Below are 15,580 nucleotides of genomic sequence, written 5' to 3' on the forward strand. Positions count from 1 at the left end.
TCACCGCGTCGATTTCTCTGCTCTCGGTGTATTAGATAGACATCCCTTTGATCTTATGGATTTGATATCAATATACTGATGTCTTTGGATCTATAATTAGAGGGACAATGGCTTTTTTACTGTTGATTGTTGGGCAGATCTAAACTGTCTCGTGGAGGACTACACATTCCAGCCTCTGGTATGGATCCCCTAGTCAAGACCGCGCCAGGGGCAACCGACTTGAACCAAGTTTTCGAGTCTTGACTATTTGACTGCCAAGCACAGAAAACGTCTGTGACACTCTCTTAATTTTCCTCAATTCCCTCCAATGACTATTTGAGCCCAATGTCCACTGGTTGTATGGTTGTCAGACAGCCGCAACCGCCATGGATAGATACCACATGGCTCTGGCTGGTGATAGTAGACGGTCTCAAGCGAAGTTGGAACTTCAGCTTTTGCGAAAGAACCCATGGTAACCATCAATATGCATCATCTTGATACACTACACAGGAAATTCTACACTTCGCACTACAAATATATCATACCATGATGGTTATGATAGAATGTATGAGCAGCAGGTGACTCACCCCACCATCGCACTCAGAGTCTCAAAAGAAACTCCAGCACGGTAGAGGAGCCTTATTATGCCCCGAAATATTTATTCTAGTACGCCAATATGACCTACCAACCTGTAGGAAAGAGTAGGATTTGGAGGTTGATTATGCGTTCGTAGTTTCATAAAAGTGTAATGAGGAAAAAAAGAAGAAAAAGAGAGAAAATTGTTGTGTGGAGGATGAAGAATATAAAGGGATCGCTCGAAGTGCGTCACGTGGTATGTGGGCCTAGCACTAGCAAATGCTAAGTCAGGTGACCCCCGTTGTCGAAGTTTTCTTTTCTTTCGCCAAAGACGCTCCTCCTCCTTCACTTCAACAAAACATTCGTCAAGGGACAATTCGCACACTGCGAACTGTATGCTCATTGATGTATGGGCTCTTCCCTGTAGTCTCAATTCAAGACTCGATGTTGTCTTCTCTATACCCTGTACCAATGTTTTTATAACCACACAGCACGCGTCTAGTCTCTCAATGGCCAAGTCGTATGCTTTTTATCTTGTTCGTTCAGTGGAAGATCAAAACCAAACAGTTTTTAGCAGAGCTGCGTCTACTCCACCCTGGTGTTCGTCTTTCTCGAACGGCAGGACTATTTTTACGACGGACATCTTACCTTTGTTATATCATGATGAGATTATATCAATGCGAACCATATTTTTGTTCCATAGATGAATGTCCTGATATGGAGCATATTAAGTCTCCAAGCAGAAACGCTAGGCTTTCTGCTCATGAAGACAGCAATACAATGTAATAGCTTATCTAGTTCCGGTTGCATTGATCTATAGGAGGTTGCGGCGCCGTAAGATGTGCTAAATAGCGCAATCGAGGGCTGAATGATGTCCAAACCATCAGTCCGTTACCTTCATCAACTGGCTTCTCGTATGGTCTCTAGTATTATCCGGTCTGTCTTGACCGACTTCTGTCTAGACTAAGAATCTTGATAATCAGCACACCAAATCGACGTGATGAAGATTTTTTTGTGACCTGTTCAATCTCAGCTTGAGTTGATGATAAATCGCAGCCAGTCTCGAACTCGGGATGAGTGAGATTATTGAGATAACAGGGACACCAATGAAGAATTAGTATGAGAGGGAGAGTGGAGATCGGAATCTGCCGCGGTAACTGAGACTCTCCGCCAAAGAGCGTGTTCCTGTTAATAATAATGTGATAGAGGATGGGTGCTGATCCGCTCCGACGAGCCATCTTCGGTTATCATCGTTGCTAGTACAGCAACGATGATAATGACGAAGTCAATCTTTGTTCTGACAGAAAGACAATGGTATCAACGCAAGCAACAGTAGATCTTTCGAGAATGAATGAATGAATCAGTCGTATCTCAGGCGCAGGAGGCAAATGAGCATTCGGAGCCATGGATCGGCTATTGCCACGGTCATTCATGTTCGATATCCCCTCTTATGTTCGGCCTATCCGTCTGCCTTTATGCCAAAGAAAACCAGAACCTCTGGGAAAACGCGGAGAGGATAGCTGAGTCAAAAGAATCGGGTCCAGAGCTCACAAATCTGTACATTGTGATTGGTGCTTACGGCTCCTCCTGGGGCTTCGACGGGTTTCGGCGTTTCTGTAGTCAAAGGGAGGAGGAGCGGCAGTAGAAGGATGAGGGGATATCTCTTATGCAATGGGAAGAGCTGCACTTTATTATTAGCAGTTATCCCTGCTCTCCTCCTTGTCCTTCTTATTCCTTCCTTCTCCCTTTGTCAGATTCTGCCTGTTCTTCTGAATTGACCTTTGTATATTAGAAATATCTATCCTTCTTCCTGTCCTTCCTCCACTCTTTTCCGTCGCGACTTCTACTTCACAATGGCTTCGGCTGCTAGATCTGCTTCGCGCGCCTTCTTGCGCTCCACTCCTGCTACCTCCTCCTTCCGTCCTGCTGTCCGCGCCGCTCGCTTTGCACTCCCATCTCAAGGCTTCCGCGCCGCTGCTCGTCGTGGCTATGCCTCCGAAGCCAACTCGGGCAAATCCTCGTCTAAGGTCTTCCTCTGGGCTGGTCTCGCCGTGGCTGGTGGTGCCGGTGCATACTTCTACCTGAACGGCAGCGACTCCGTTAGCTCCAAGACCTTTGTTCCTGGCAAGGAGGACTACCAGAAGGTGTACGATGCCATTGCTCGCCGTCTTGCCGACGAGACCGACTATGACGATGGCAGCTATGGACCAGTAAGTCTTCCCCCGTCAATAAGATATATGGGCTATGAACAGAGTGCTGACTTCTGGTGTTTTGATAGGTCCTCGTCCGTCTCGCATGGCATGCAAGTGGTACTTACGACAAGGAAACCGGCACTGGCGGAAGCAACGGCGCTACCATGAGATTCGCCCCCGAGTCCGACCACGGCGCCAACGCTGGTCTCAAGATTGCTCGGGACTTCCTCGAGCCCATCAAGGCCCAGTTCCCTTGGATTACCTACTCTGATCTCTGGACTCTGGCCGGCGCCTGCGCCATCCAGGAACTCGGTGGTCCCACCATTCCCTGGCGCCCTGGTCGTCAGGACAAGGACGTAGCTGCCTGCACCCCTGACGGCCGTCTCCCCGATGCTTCCAAAGACCACAAGCACATCCGCGACATCTTTTACCGCATGGGATTCAACGACCAGGAGATCGTTGCTCTGTGCGGTGCCCACTCTCTGGGCCGTGCTCACACCGACCGTTCTGGCTACGACGGCCCCTGGGATTTCAGCCCCACCGTTTTCACCAACGAGTTCTTCCGGCTGCTTGTTGATGAGAAGTGGCAGAACCGGAAGTGGAACGGCCCCGCCCAGTTCACGGACAAGACCACCAAGACCCTGATGATGCTTCCCGCCGATCTTGCCCTGGTCAAGGACAAGGAGTTCAAGAAGCACGTCGAGCGCTATGCCAGGGACAATGATGGCTTCTTCAAGGATTTCTCTGACGCTTTCGTCAAGCTTCTCGAGCTTGGTGTTCCCTTCAAGGCTGAGGACCGCTACGTCTTCAAGACCTCTGAGTAAGGAGCTCCACTGTTATTACTCGATCTCTTTCTTTTGTCTGGACAGAATTGCGTTTCTTCTTTGTTCGTATCTTGATATCCGACATGTGATTTGTCGTTTTCTGATGGCCATGTCATTGTGTGACGCTTGATTTACTCTGAAAGACTAGACTTGGGCGACGACTTAGAGCATGTCATAGATTGGTTTATAAACTGTACTTAGTGCCAATAGACATATTCCTAGCATTAACAATACCAACAAGATTTGAGTGTTGGTTGCATACTCTGAATTTTACCTGCAGAGCGTAGAAGCTTGGTCTGCATTCAATTAAGAAGGTCAGGTTGCGCTGGCAAGACCTATGATCAAAATACGGCGGAACCGCTTCAAGTCGAGAGGTGGCGGTAATCCGACCTCCATTTTTTGGCCCAATTCAAACATCCGCGGGCTTCATCCCAGTCACCTTTTCTCACTACATAACACTCATGCCTAAGTAACAGGTGCCTCCTCGAACAAAGCAGCCTCTTCCCTTCTCAAACACCACCATCACCCCCCAAAACGCCGCCCACAGCATGACCAGATTCCAGACCCCGCGACACGATTACTACGAAATCCTCAACCTTCCATTCACAACTCCCCCATCAGCCTTATCCAAACAACAGCTCAAGGTTGCATACCACAAGGCTCTCCTGAAACATCACCCCGACAAGGCGACTTCGATTGCGACTACTCCCGCACCCACACACAATACGAAAACCGCCCAGCGCCCGAGTTCGGACCGCAGCGCTGATGCCTCTCCGACATTTACCATTGATGAGATAACGGCAGCTTACAGGACACTTTCTGACCCTGGCCTGCGCGCGGAATATGACCGTGTCCTCCGGCTTGAGCGAGTGACGGCGGGGAAGGGGGAGAAGAGCGGTGCGACGGCATTTCACACAGGCCTTGAAGTAGTTGACTTGGAGGATCTTGTCTGCGAGGAGACGGGTGATGCGGAGGGACTACTATGCTGGTATCGGGGTTGCCGGTGTGGGGATGAGAGGGGATTCATGGTTACTGAACTGGACTTGGAGAAGGAGGCTGAGCATGGTGAGGTTGTTATCGGGTGCCGGGGGTGTAGCCTCTGGATGAAGATTTTGTTTGCGATGGAAGAGGGCGATGGCTGAGATTTGGATCTTGGAGGTTGGACTTGGAATTGCGATTGGCAGTATTGCCTGTCTTTTGCCCTGGTCGTTAGAGATCCAGGCTAGATACTCGCTGGCTGTCCCTGGATGGGATTTAGTCTTCTGCAGAGGATTGAGAGGCATGATCGGTAATGTCTCGTCCAGAGTCTTGACTCGACCCAGGCATGTCAGAAGCAGCCGTGCACGCGTCTCGAGTCTAGGCGACGAGCAGCTCAGAGAGCTTTCTGGGTATAGAAGCCTTGCAGCTCCTTTATAGAGCAGTTTGTGCCAGTCCGGGACAGTTGGCCTCCATCCCTACGTTGGACGGTGCGTTAACGAGTGGCTGTTACGTGTAGTACTCTCATATAGATCTGTACGCATCTATGCGGCGTTCGTTGTGGATCAGAGGATGAAGTTGCTTCATGTATTTTGTGAGCTCATGGATTGATACATTGTTAATGCGATGGAAGGATTTATATATATAAAATACCATGACAGTGACTATAAGCCCTCCTTAGAAACAACAGCTTCAATCAGTGATCATCAAACAATCAGGCACAAGATTACTACAGATAAAGCACAGGCATGACAAGCTCTAGACTAATGCCATGCATTCCTGGACTAGAAGCATTGTTGGTGCTGTCAGCGATGGTGTGGAGGGGCTCAGCTGATGACATATTTTGCCCGAAACAGAAAACCACACTGTATCCCTCATTCCCACTGGTAACTCCATCTTTCTTCCATTCATCTTCTTAGCTAGTCAGAATCCGCCGCCATCATGTCGGCACCTGTTCACATCTCCTCGAAGGAGCAATTTACCACGCTTCTATCGACTTCCAAGTTCGTCGTCGCAGACTGTAAGCTCTTTGTTGCTGATTCCCCGCCCCCGCTACTCGTCTGGCTGCCCGCGACCGCGAGCTTTGGCATACTCATCTCCCTGTACTACCGACAGCTACTGATTACTGACTATCTTCTCAAAAGTTTACGCAGACTGGTGTGGACCATGCAAAGCTATTGCCCCCGCGTACGAGCAGCTGGCCAAACAGCTTTCGCGCCCGAACAGGATTACCTTCACCAAGGTCAACGTTGACGAGCAGCAAGACATTGCCAGTGCATATGGAGTTACAGCGTGCGTCAAAACACATTCAACCGGCCGCACCTGACGCAGAGTCCGAGAAATGCATAGATACTAACAGTCCCACCAGAATGCCCACCTTCATTGTTTTCCAACAAGGCCGCGCCATCTCCACCGTCCGCGGCGCAGACCCCAAAGCCCTCTCCGACGCCGTCCGCAAGCTCGCCGATGAAGCAAACAAGAACGACAGCTCCGGCTCCGGGGAGGCCTCGGGTGAGCTCAGCGGCGGGAACGGCTGGATCGGTGCGGCTGTGCCCAAGGGATACAGCGATATCACGGACCAGCACGATCCCAAGGGCCTGGAGCTGCTGAACCGGGATAGCGACTTCGGCACCGCGAAGACGCTTTTCGAGCCGTCGAAGCCGTCGGCGCTGAGTGACAACGGGAAGAGGAAGGAAGGCGCACCCGCGGACTGGGTGGAGAGTGATACGGACGAGCAGCTGATGCTTTTCATTCCCTTCCAGTCGACGGTCAAGGTCCATTCGTTGCAGGTGACTTCTCTTGCGTCTGCGTCGGAGGCCGACGACGAGGCGCCTATGCGCCCGAAGACAATTCAGCTGTACACCAATCGCTCGCATGTCCTTGGGTTCGACGAGGCGGATGACATCACGCCCGTGCAGACCGTGACCATTCAGCCTGAGGATTGGGATCCCAAGACGGCAACGGCGAAGGTCGATTTGCGGTTTGTCAAGTTCCAGAACGTCACGTCCCTGGTCCTCTTCTTCGTTGATGGGGATGGGGACAGCGAGAAGCTGCGCGTGGATAGGGTCAGGATCTTTGGCGAGGCCGGCGAGAAGAGAGAGATGGGCAAACTGGAGAAGATTGGGGATGAGCCAGGCGAATAAGCTCTGCCATGAATTTGCAAACCCGGTATTCCAGGACATAGCATACGAGATTAGATTTACGACCTACGATGACTTCAGAGAAACCAAATCCCCAAGAAATTTTATTTTCATTTAAATATGCGTAGCTACTCTCTACGGTGCTATCGCAATCCCACGTAAAAAAAGGAAAATGAAGTTTGTCCGATCCCAAACCAAATGGTCTCATCCTTGATAAAATTCAGAAAGACCAATAAAGTAGAACCGGGGTGCAATTCCGTCGCTCTGTGACACAACTGACACCTGGTATAACATCACGAGAATTGATGTCCAGGCAACACGGGTGAAATAGTAGTTGCGTCGCCGCACGAAGAAAGAAAAGAAAAAGAAAAAGTAAGAATGCTGGCTGGCTGCGACGATATTTATCCTTGTGCGAGATTCGGAGACTGGAGATACTGTTTTTCCGTATGAGGCTGGACGATTCTGTGAATATGGGTATTACATAATCGCTTATTTCTGTGTGTGGATGCGAAATGCCAAGCGAGGAGAGTAGAGTACTACATAGGAAATTTTTTTCTCTCCTTCTTTCTTCTTTTGTCTTCTTGACATACGCCTGTGATGAGACAATTGGATGAATATATGATAGGAAGAGACTGAGTCTCCCTCTGGGAGCATGATCTCAACATTCTACATCCACTGAGGCTGTCGCATTTACCTGTTTATTTCTGGTGGTAAGGTAGATAGTGGTGGTTGGAGCATTGTTTGTTAGTGTTTACTCGTATGGTTGCGCTGGACGTGTACCTCCCAGAAGGAGGAACAACGCTCTTTTTCTTTTGTCTAGGTTGAGAACTGGATGGTACGAGGGACAAGGATTAAAGGTCTGGTTCTATGTGGCTGGTCATTAATTTCTCGAGTACCTGCAGATGCAGCCATCTTCAGCACGGTCGACAGGGTTCGGCTGCTGTGTGGTATTAAATCATGTAGGTTAGCATAAGCCTTTCCATAGTCTGGATGGCTGTATGGTCTCGTGCTCTGTTGCCATCTTGGACTTCTTGATAAGCCTGCTTGTATGCGTAATTTGGACAAGGTCCATGGCTCTCATGCTGTCTTTTGCGTTTAGATGCAGCCTTGCTCACCGCAGCAAGGCCCGGTGTCAGCCGGGGATATCCCAAAGGTACCCAGAATTGGTGCTCCTGTGTTAGACTACGTGGCATGCGCTGCTGCTCACGAGCTTGATTCTCAAGGTAGCTCTTCCCCACAGCACCCAAAGTCAAAAGCAGAGTATCAAGCACGGGCGAGGAGTCGAGGACACACCATGATCACTGCGCCAGGGTCATTGCGCAATACCTCGTACGCACAGCGCACCATTGGGAGTGTCCTCGTGTTCTGTGCTATGATCCAGATTAGCCTCCAATGATTTCCACTTCGACCCAAGGAACCGCACAGCCACCATAATCTCGTGCTGAGGGATCTACCAAGGGAAGACCTCATACGCTTATCGCTTCTCTCCTAGCCCACTCCTCGACCGACAATCAGTCATGCCGTTCGGCAATACGCCGAGCGGCGCAGCAGTGTAAGAAGAGATTGGTTTCTGCCTCGCAAAATGGCAGTATCTGGAGCCAGTGGTTGGGAGGATTTCCGAAGCAGAATCGGACGTCGATCAGGAACAAGGGTTTGAACTTTGGAGACATCGTCAATCAAGTCTCAAAGCAGTGAAAGCGCATCGTATCGTCGCATTTCTTTCCAGCTGCAGACCAATGACCATTCCAGTTGTCTCATGCATTGTCCCTCTGGCGACCCACGCCTTCGAAACTCGATTGGACCATCGCGGTCTGACGAGAGCACCGCAGCTGATTAGCCTCTGAGCTTCTCGGCCAACTACTCAAAGGAGTCAAAGTGGTATCTGGGAATGTGGAGTAGCACGACAGCGAATCCATCCAGATAGAGTTTACACCTGGATTTGTCGGAATCGCACTATTTGAGATGGCCTGCCCTAGCTTCGTATGTGGCGATTCGATTCGATATCTGCACCTCTCCGTATCAGCAAACAGTGACTATTTCTCTCAATTCTGGCCCTGGAGCTGAAAATCAAATGTATGGCTGGCTCCAGACTCTCCACAAACCTTGGTGATCTTTAGGCTTGCAATTGTAGTAGTGAGTTGTAACACATAATAACCAGTACTCATAACTCCCTCCCCGTTATGGATGTTTGGGTGTTATGAACCACCATCCGTCTAGGTATGATACATATGCAGCCCATCGACGTGATAGGCCAGCATCCAATCTCAGAAACAGAGAATTGACAGGCTAGGTAGCAGGGTTGAGTCATGTAAGGTGCGGAAACCTCCGATTCCTGAATAGCAGCAGCCTAACCCCGCTTTGCCTTGAAATTATGCTGATATTCTGGGTCCTCGGCAAAAATATCTTCACCAAGCTGCAGAGTCCATCCCAGCGCTCAGTAACCTCGAGATTAGAGTTCCGTCACGAGAGTTACCAGAGGAATGGCATTGTCAAGTCGAGGGTGAGCGGCGCCGGACAAACTCTGTTTTTCGTCACCCTTGCCGTCCGTTGTAAACGTGGAGATTAGAGCCACCTGAGGAGAGTTTGGTGGTTCTCCATATCCGTACCTGAGAGTGATACGAGCTCGTAGACTTTCTCTGGTACGTAGTATGGACTATGGAGGACTCAGGAACCTTGGAAGTCTCATCCCACGTTTCGGCTGCGACCATTCAAGATCAACAACATACCGTAGATGGCTTAGACTCGGCTTCGTCGACCAATGCCAGTTGCCCATCAATGCACTCAGGACGCAGGAACAGAAAACGTAGCAGGCTAGCGCCATAGTTTAGTATTTCCACCTCCACAAATCGAAGGACAATCTGCGTCCCGCGTCCTCCGTAGAGACTTAGCATGCAGTAGCCTCACCCAGCGAATCGCAATCAGGCTGTGAGCGCTGAGGGTTGCCATTAGTGCACGTGTTTGAGCCTTTGACCTAGGATCCTTTCTGATGATGAGGATCAACCACAATAGTCCTCCCACTAAAGCCATGCTATTTTTTTTTCCCTCTGGGAAAAGCGCAATGGGGTGTTCTATCAGACTAACAAATGACGATTATCACCACGAGCTTCTTTCGCAGGCAGCGATTCCTTAATCCTTGCTCTGTTGGCCCCATTGTGTGTTTCGCCTAACGTAAGTGCCGGACTGCATTGGCATACTGGGAGTTGCTTTAGACCAGCCACAGAGGCAAGTCCCCCCGACCAATTACATTTGGGTCCTGCTAGTAGCCAGGTCTATTATCTTTATGGCTTAATTAGCTCTGTCAATACCCGACAGTAGCAATCTATTTAACATATTGAGACGACAGCCAAACTTCAAAAGTTGTGGTGTCGTATAAATAATACTCCATAAAGCCTCGCGGATCGCCTTAAGATAAAATAGCTAGCCCGAGAAGCTTGGTGCCATCTCAACTTTCCGTGACGGATACGCTCCGGTCGTATAAGAATATCATAAGAGGATATATGACTGCTTGGCATTGATGGCACTTAGTAGAACTGTTGCGCTCCGAATCATTCTCCGATGACCATTGCTTCGGTTTTAGCAATCTCTTCCAATCACCGGGGCACATTGACAGTGGGTGTCTAGCGAAGGTGGCCAGATCATTGATCATGGTGGCGGCAGAGGACGGAGATGTTACCATTACTATCGATGCTGGAGGCACGTGCCCGCCGCCTTCAAGTTTGGATTCGGTCCTCTAACCTCTAGGCTGGTACTGAAGCGGGCCGCCCTGGAAGAAAGAGTCCAATGTTCGAGGTGTCTTCTACGGCCAGTGAGCTAGAGCTCTAGTTGAAAGTCTATGAAAGAAGGCCGACCATTAGTTTTGAAGGACTCCTACAGAAATTCCAACATGAGAGCTCTTGGCTCAGAGGATCCTCTTCCAAGGCAAGTAGCTCTTCGGATGCTCCCCGAACGTATGAACACAAATCCTCTGTAATTTTCCCCAAGAATTGTCCAAGGATCCCATCCATGAGGATCTGCATTCAAGCACAAAAATAAGTATCAGAAACTTGCCAGTGTTGTTCGATATCTAGATACCGCTGTCAGTACCAAGACTCCAAGACAGGCACTAGGGATCACGACATACCATAACTGGACACCAAGACCTCATCGCCACTTTTCCCGAGTCAGGCCATTCCTGTAATTGGAGGGTTGAGGTACGCGTAGTCTGTTTCAGATTTCGAGCTTGCCGACCTCGGATATGGAGCTGGATGATTCCGTCCTAGTCTCGCACTCTTAGCTCCTTCCAGCAAGGTCCTTGTAAACCTCCACAGACCAGCAGCACTAGTCCTTCGGGTCGGGTACGGTCGTGCCTCCACTTGCTCTTCTCGGCTTAGTGAGGGATCTACTGATGTACACAATTACCTTTTTTTGGCGGTGAAAGGATGGTGTCAGACAATACAGATTCGTAGTCTTACTGTATGATTGCGCAACAATATCTGCATAGCATAGAGTATCGTATGAGCATTTGAATCAGCAGATTAGACAGCGCAATCTGCCCTTAGGTTCTGCAACATCTAACGCGGTGGAGATCATAACAGCCATGCTCGTATTCCAGGACCCTATGCTCTGGTACGTTGCTAATAAGCTTTTCACATGGCTGATGGGAAGCTGAAGTTTTACTGAAGACTGGACAGGGTCAAGGAGCCAAACTTAGGGCACAGTGAGTCTGGTCACCGAATACCCCATTTTGAGCCGTCATGCATGGAATGACGGTTCGCAAAAGTGTCACAGAAAGTATCCGTAGTCTAAGGACGTGCTACCCTGAAGTCTCTAGATAGTCTATTGCCACTAGGTGCGAAATGACAGTGGGAACCGGCTTGGCGCTGTTGACTGACACTGGACACAAATATTGATTGCATGATGATTAGTATCAGGATATGTTAAGAGTTTGACGTCTCGGATGTACCCTTTGCAGTTTGCACGGTGGTAGTGAGTGGGAGTCTAGAACCTGAGTGGCTACTTACGTATGGCCTTGACATTATGAGTTATGACTGTCTGAAATAATGATCTGACTTTTCTACTCTTTCTCCTTCCAGACACCGAGCTTCTAGGTTTGAATGTTCTGCTACTCTGAGCAGTTCTTGGATCCAGATATGATACAGAGAAAACAGCCGAGATAGGTACTTTGCTGCTCAACTTAATTCGGTAGCATACTGCGAAGCTAATACCTAACCTTAAAGCTCATAGCGACCAGAACAACAACCTCATCATCAACATCAAAACAAGAAGAATGACATGCTCTGGCAGTCGATAGCTGATTCGCCCGGAGAAAACCGCTCAATTAAGGCCCATTTTCCACTCGCACGGTCACCTACCGTTCAATGGTACAATGTCCAGTCCAAGGGGATATGAGGACCTTCCCGCGAAGCCACTTGCTCCGACTGAAGCCAATCCGCCCGCCGCGGATGCGCCATCAAAACCCACATCCCATCCTTTCTAGGTAGCTATCGTCAGGAAAAGGTGAGTGTCTTGTCAAAGTGTGGTGTTAGATGTCTACAACATGTTTACCTTCCTTTCTTGCAAATCCTGTAGCAGCTCCGTAATTTGTACATACTCTGCAACTCCACAAACGCGGCGACAGCCCGAAATTTCCAATCTTGTAAAACAACGGTTGCGACCATTTGTTCTAGGCTATGTTAGTCCTCCAGCCATGCTGTGCTCGGACTGTGGGGAGTCTGCAGTGGGTAACAACTGACGAGGTACCTGTCATAGTAGGTATCAACTCCTAAACACATACGGACTATCGACACCCCGAGGCAGTCCGCCGTAAAGCAAGGTACTCTCGAAAGGATGTTCACCACGCATCGGACGGGCGAATTACAGAGCTCCGTAAGGAACCACCAATTGAACATCCCGATGCCGTGGGCTCAACGTTTATGATATATCAGAAAACCAAATCGAGATACTCCAATTTCAGTCTCAGAAGTTGATCCTTCTGGGTTCATCATCAGGAAGCAGGGAATGACAGGTGTGACTCCTCGATCTCATTTTTCGTCTGTGCGACAACGGCTTTTTGTTTCTTTGTGTCGTGGCACTCCGGTTGTGGCGATAACCCTTGCCGCAGCTGCAAGCCTTCGGGACGCAGAGGCAAACAGCATCAGTCTAGGACGAAATAATACAGTAGTAGTACTAGTAGTGACAGCAGCCGGTACTCGACGGATATCGGATGATGTGCCCGACGGTTGACAGCGTAGAAAAGGCTGAGAGTAGGTCTCCATAGACTAGTCCATACCGACCAATTTATTCTCGAACTCGAGTGTGGAATCTGGAAGCATAGTACAGAGCACTAGCAGTCTAGTACTGCTTTGGAGCCTTCGACGATACCTTCTCGAACAAATTGGTACAGCTTCCATGCATAGCGGAGAAGGCCTAGGTGGGTAGACTGTCCATCTAAATGATCCCATAGTGCTTACAACCGACCCTAAACCAAATTGCAGTGGAGATTTTAATATCGAGGCCTAGTTGGCATCGTTTGGATCGATGACGGATTTAAATACTATCGAAAATATTGTTTCGTAGTCATTTTGTATCATCTTCCGGAAACCTTTCCTGTAATTCGTAGATATTGACCCGTGTGTGGACGTCTTATCACTGGAAATTGGGTACAGAGCCGGGGGACCGTTCCGGGCCCGGAAGCTTTCCCTTCCGTCATTAAAGGTCAGGGGTCGACCAATAGATTCTGATTCTATCTTTAGATCATCCAATAGACGTTAACGGATGTCCTGCATTTACCTTAGGTACTGGGAGCCTGGGTGTCTTATTTCTCAATCTTCAGTCAGTAAGGTACCCGACGGTGCGGTGTGTACGTGGGAAATCTCTAATCATAGATTTGAGAAATCAACCAGAAACGCGGCCCAGCACTTTCTAAGTTGCACAAATATGTCAGGTACCCTTGAGAAGAGGCATGCGGGAATATCTTACGGAGTAATAGTCTGCGCTGTCTCGGGTGGCAAATGGTGGGTTTGATTCAAGCCCAAATTGCGATTTGTTGGCTTTGCATTCCTCACTGGACCCAGAATAAAGGTCAGTTTCGGCACGAAGATATGACAGCTCTTCTGGAGTCCCTTGCTTGTGGTTCTGTCCTGTCACTTTGCTATGCATGGTAAATCATTTCATCATCTGAGCCCTAAACAGTAATCCTACGCCCATCATGTTTCAGTTGTGTTGATCATAAGTCCATGACAGCTCCCTTAGTGGAGGCGGTGAACGCGGATCTATATGTATCAACTTTCAGATTCAACAGTCAATACCGGTGGGCTAGATAGTGGCTGTATTGATAAGGAAGCAACATCAAGCGTTTCTGCGGCAATGTCGCGGAATCGAAGCAGTTTCCTTAGATAGGCGGGGTCAACCATGAAAAGGAAGGATTTGGAATAATGAGGCAGCCAAGCAGAGATCATTGATTTGACAGTCACATTTTGATCCACATCAAGAGAGGTACATACAGTCAAAAAGTATGAGTGCATAAGTACTTGCTGGACATAGTCACCCATGTATGGATATCACAGAACAAAGCAAGAGCTTGCGTCCAGTCAAGCAAGGGTTGACATATGTATGGTTCTCTTTGCATGGTCTCTCCGCATTTGTTCCTGCAGTAGCCCGACGAAACTTGATCCATCTACCGTTGAACAGGTCGAATCCCAAACTTAGGCTAAGAGTGCCTGAGGCCCAAGCACTCCACTTCCGAGGCAGCTCTTTGTTCACATGATGTGCAACACTGCCTAAGTTACCACCATCCAATTACAGCTACAACTATTAACTTCTTACTGCCTATCAACACCTCTCAAATTTCAGACCCCCAAAAGAAAGTTTTTGTCCGGCCTTCTAGTTCTCTCTTCCCCAGAAAATCAATCTCGAGAGTGGTCGACAACCGACAATTCTTACCATACGGAGAAAATGTAGTGCAAGTAGGTTCAATACTTTGGGGGACTATTCCTTGGCTAGCATAATGAGATAAACTCCAGTGCCTCCATGTTCTCCATTAAATAAATATTACTATCGACTGTGGTGTTTCAGGACGAGCTCTGTAGTATTCCTCCCTAAGTACTTCGGTATCCGACCGCAGCATATGAAATATGGATCGCATATTGATGTAGTTTGAATGCACGTACGCACAATCATACAGGCCTTCCGCCTTTCCCAGAGTCAGAGCAAATAGGATGATATGAATGTCGGTCTGGAAGAACATGCCATCACTTCCGCGACAATGGACCCTGTTCGCTACCGTTTCACCACCGCTCTAAGTAGTCAATCATGCCTCTTAGAGTGATTCTCGGTTCTCACACTTTATATTGCTGACGTAACCTCAGTTCATGTTACTCGAGAAGCAGACCTTGCGCAATTGTTCGTTTTCGAAACCCATGGAAAGTCCTGAGCGACGTGGTCACAGTTTGAACCAATCGGAGCAGTGCTCTGAAATTTAGATAGGCAGACTGCTGTTGCACGGGAAATTGATGCTGATTAGCGACTGGCTAGATGATGACTTTGCCCTTATGTAACACCCGCGAACTACCCTCTCGCTGATCCCGTTGGAACTTTGCAATGCTGATCTACTGTCCATCAGTCTCGTATCTAAACCATCAAGTTACCATTTTTCATCATTTGATCTGCTTGTGGACTATTTTGTCTCTCTGATTGGAATGACGGGGTTCCCCAAATGGCGGACGGGACATGCCAGCGGGGCCGTCTAGCTTAGCCGGGCGAGTCAAATTTCCCATCACGGGCAGAGTCTATTGGCTTTCAATGCAGCTCGAGCGCACTTAGTCTCGCCAACTTTTGGTTGAATCGAAGTGGAAAAGAAACAATGCTATCTCCTTATAGGTTGACCGGCTCAAATCTGTGGGATGGGCCACCCTGA

At 48.9% G+C, this 15,580-nt stretch overlaps 3 protein-coding genes across 3 annotated transcripts; all 3 read left to right on the forward strand.

Annotated features, from left to right (window-relative positions):
* Nucleotides 1–2,408: 2,408 nt before the first annotated feature.
* Aud_007446 (peroxidase) lies at nucleotides 2,409–3,571 on the forward strand (the record flags this gene model as incomplete). The annotated part of the gene is made up of 2 exons (XM_043292337.1): nucleotides 2,409–2,765; nucleotides 2,834–3,571. The coding sequence occupies 2 exons, from the start codon at nucleotides 2,409–2,411 to the stop codon at nucleotides 3,569–3,571; spliced, it is 1,095 nt and encodes a 364-aa protein (XP_043148272.1).
* Nucleotides 3,572–4,119: 548 nt separating this feature from the next.
* Aud_007447 (diphthamide biosynthesis protein 4) lies at nucleotides 4,120–4,713 on the forward strand (the record flags this gene model as incomplete). Its single annotated transcript, XM_043292338.1, has 1 exon — nucleotides 4,120–4,713. The coding sequence occupies one exon, from the start codon at nucleotides 4,120–4,122 to the stop codon at nucleotides 4,711–4,713; it is 594 nt and encodes a 197-aa protein (XP_043148273.1).
* Nucleotides 4,714–5,488: 775 nt separating this feature from the next.
* Aud_007448 (thioredoxin-like protein 1) lies at nucleotides 5,489–6,690 on the forward strand (the record flags this gene model as incomplete). Its single annotated transcript, XM_043292339.1, has 3 exons — nucleotides 5,489–5,567; nucleotides 5,692–5,839; nucleotides 5,916–6,690. 3 exons carry the CDS (start codon nucleotides 5,489–5,491, stop codon nucleotides 6,688–6,690), a joined length of 1,002 nt encoding a protein of 333 aa, XP_043148274.1.
* Nucleotides 6,691–15,580: the final 8,890 nt, after the last annotated feature.

This window comes from Aspergillus udagawae, assembly GCF_001078395.1.
Source record: "Aspergillus udagawae IFM 46973 DNA, scaffold_5, whole genome shotgun sequence".
Taxonomy (NCBI): Eukaryota; Fungi; Ascomycota; class Eurotiomycetes; order Eurotiales; family Aspergillaceae; genus Aspergillus; species Aspergillus udagawae.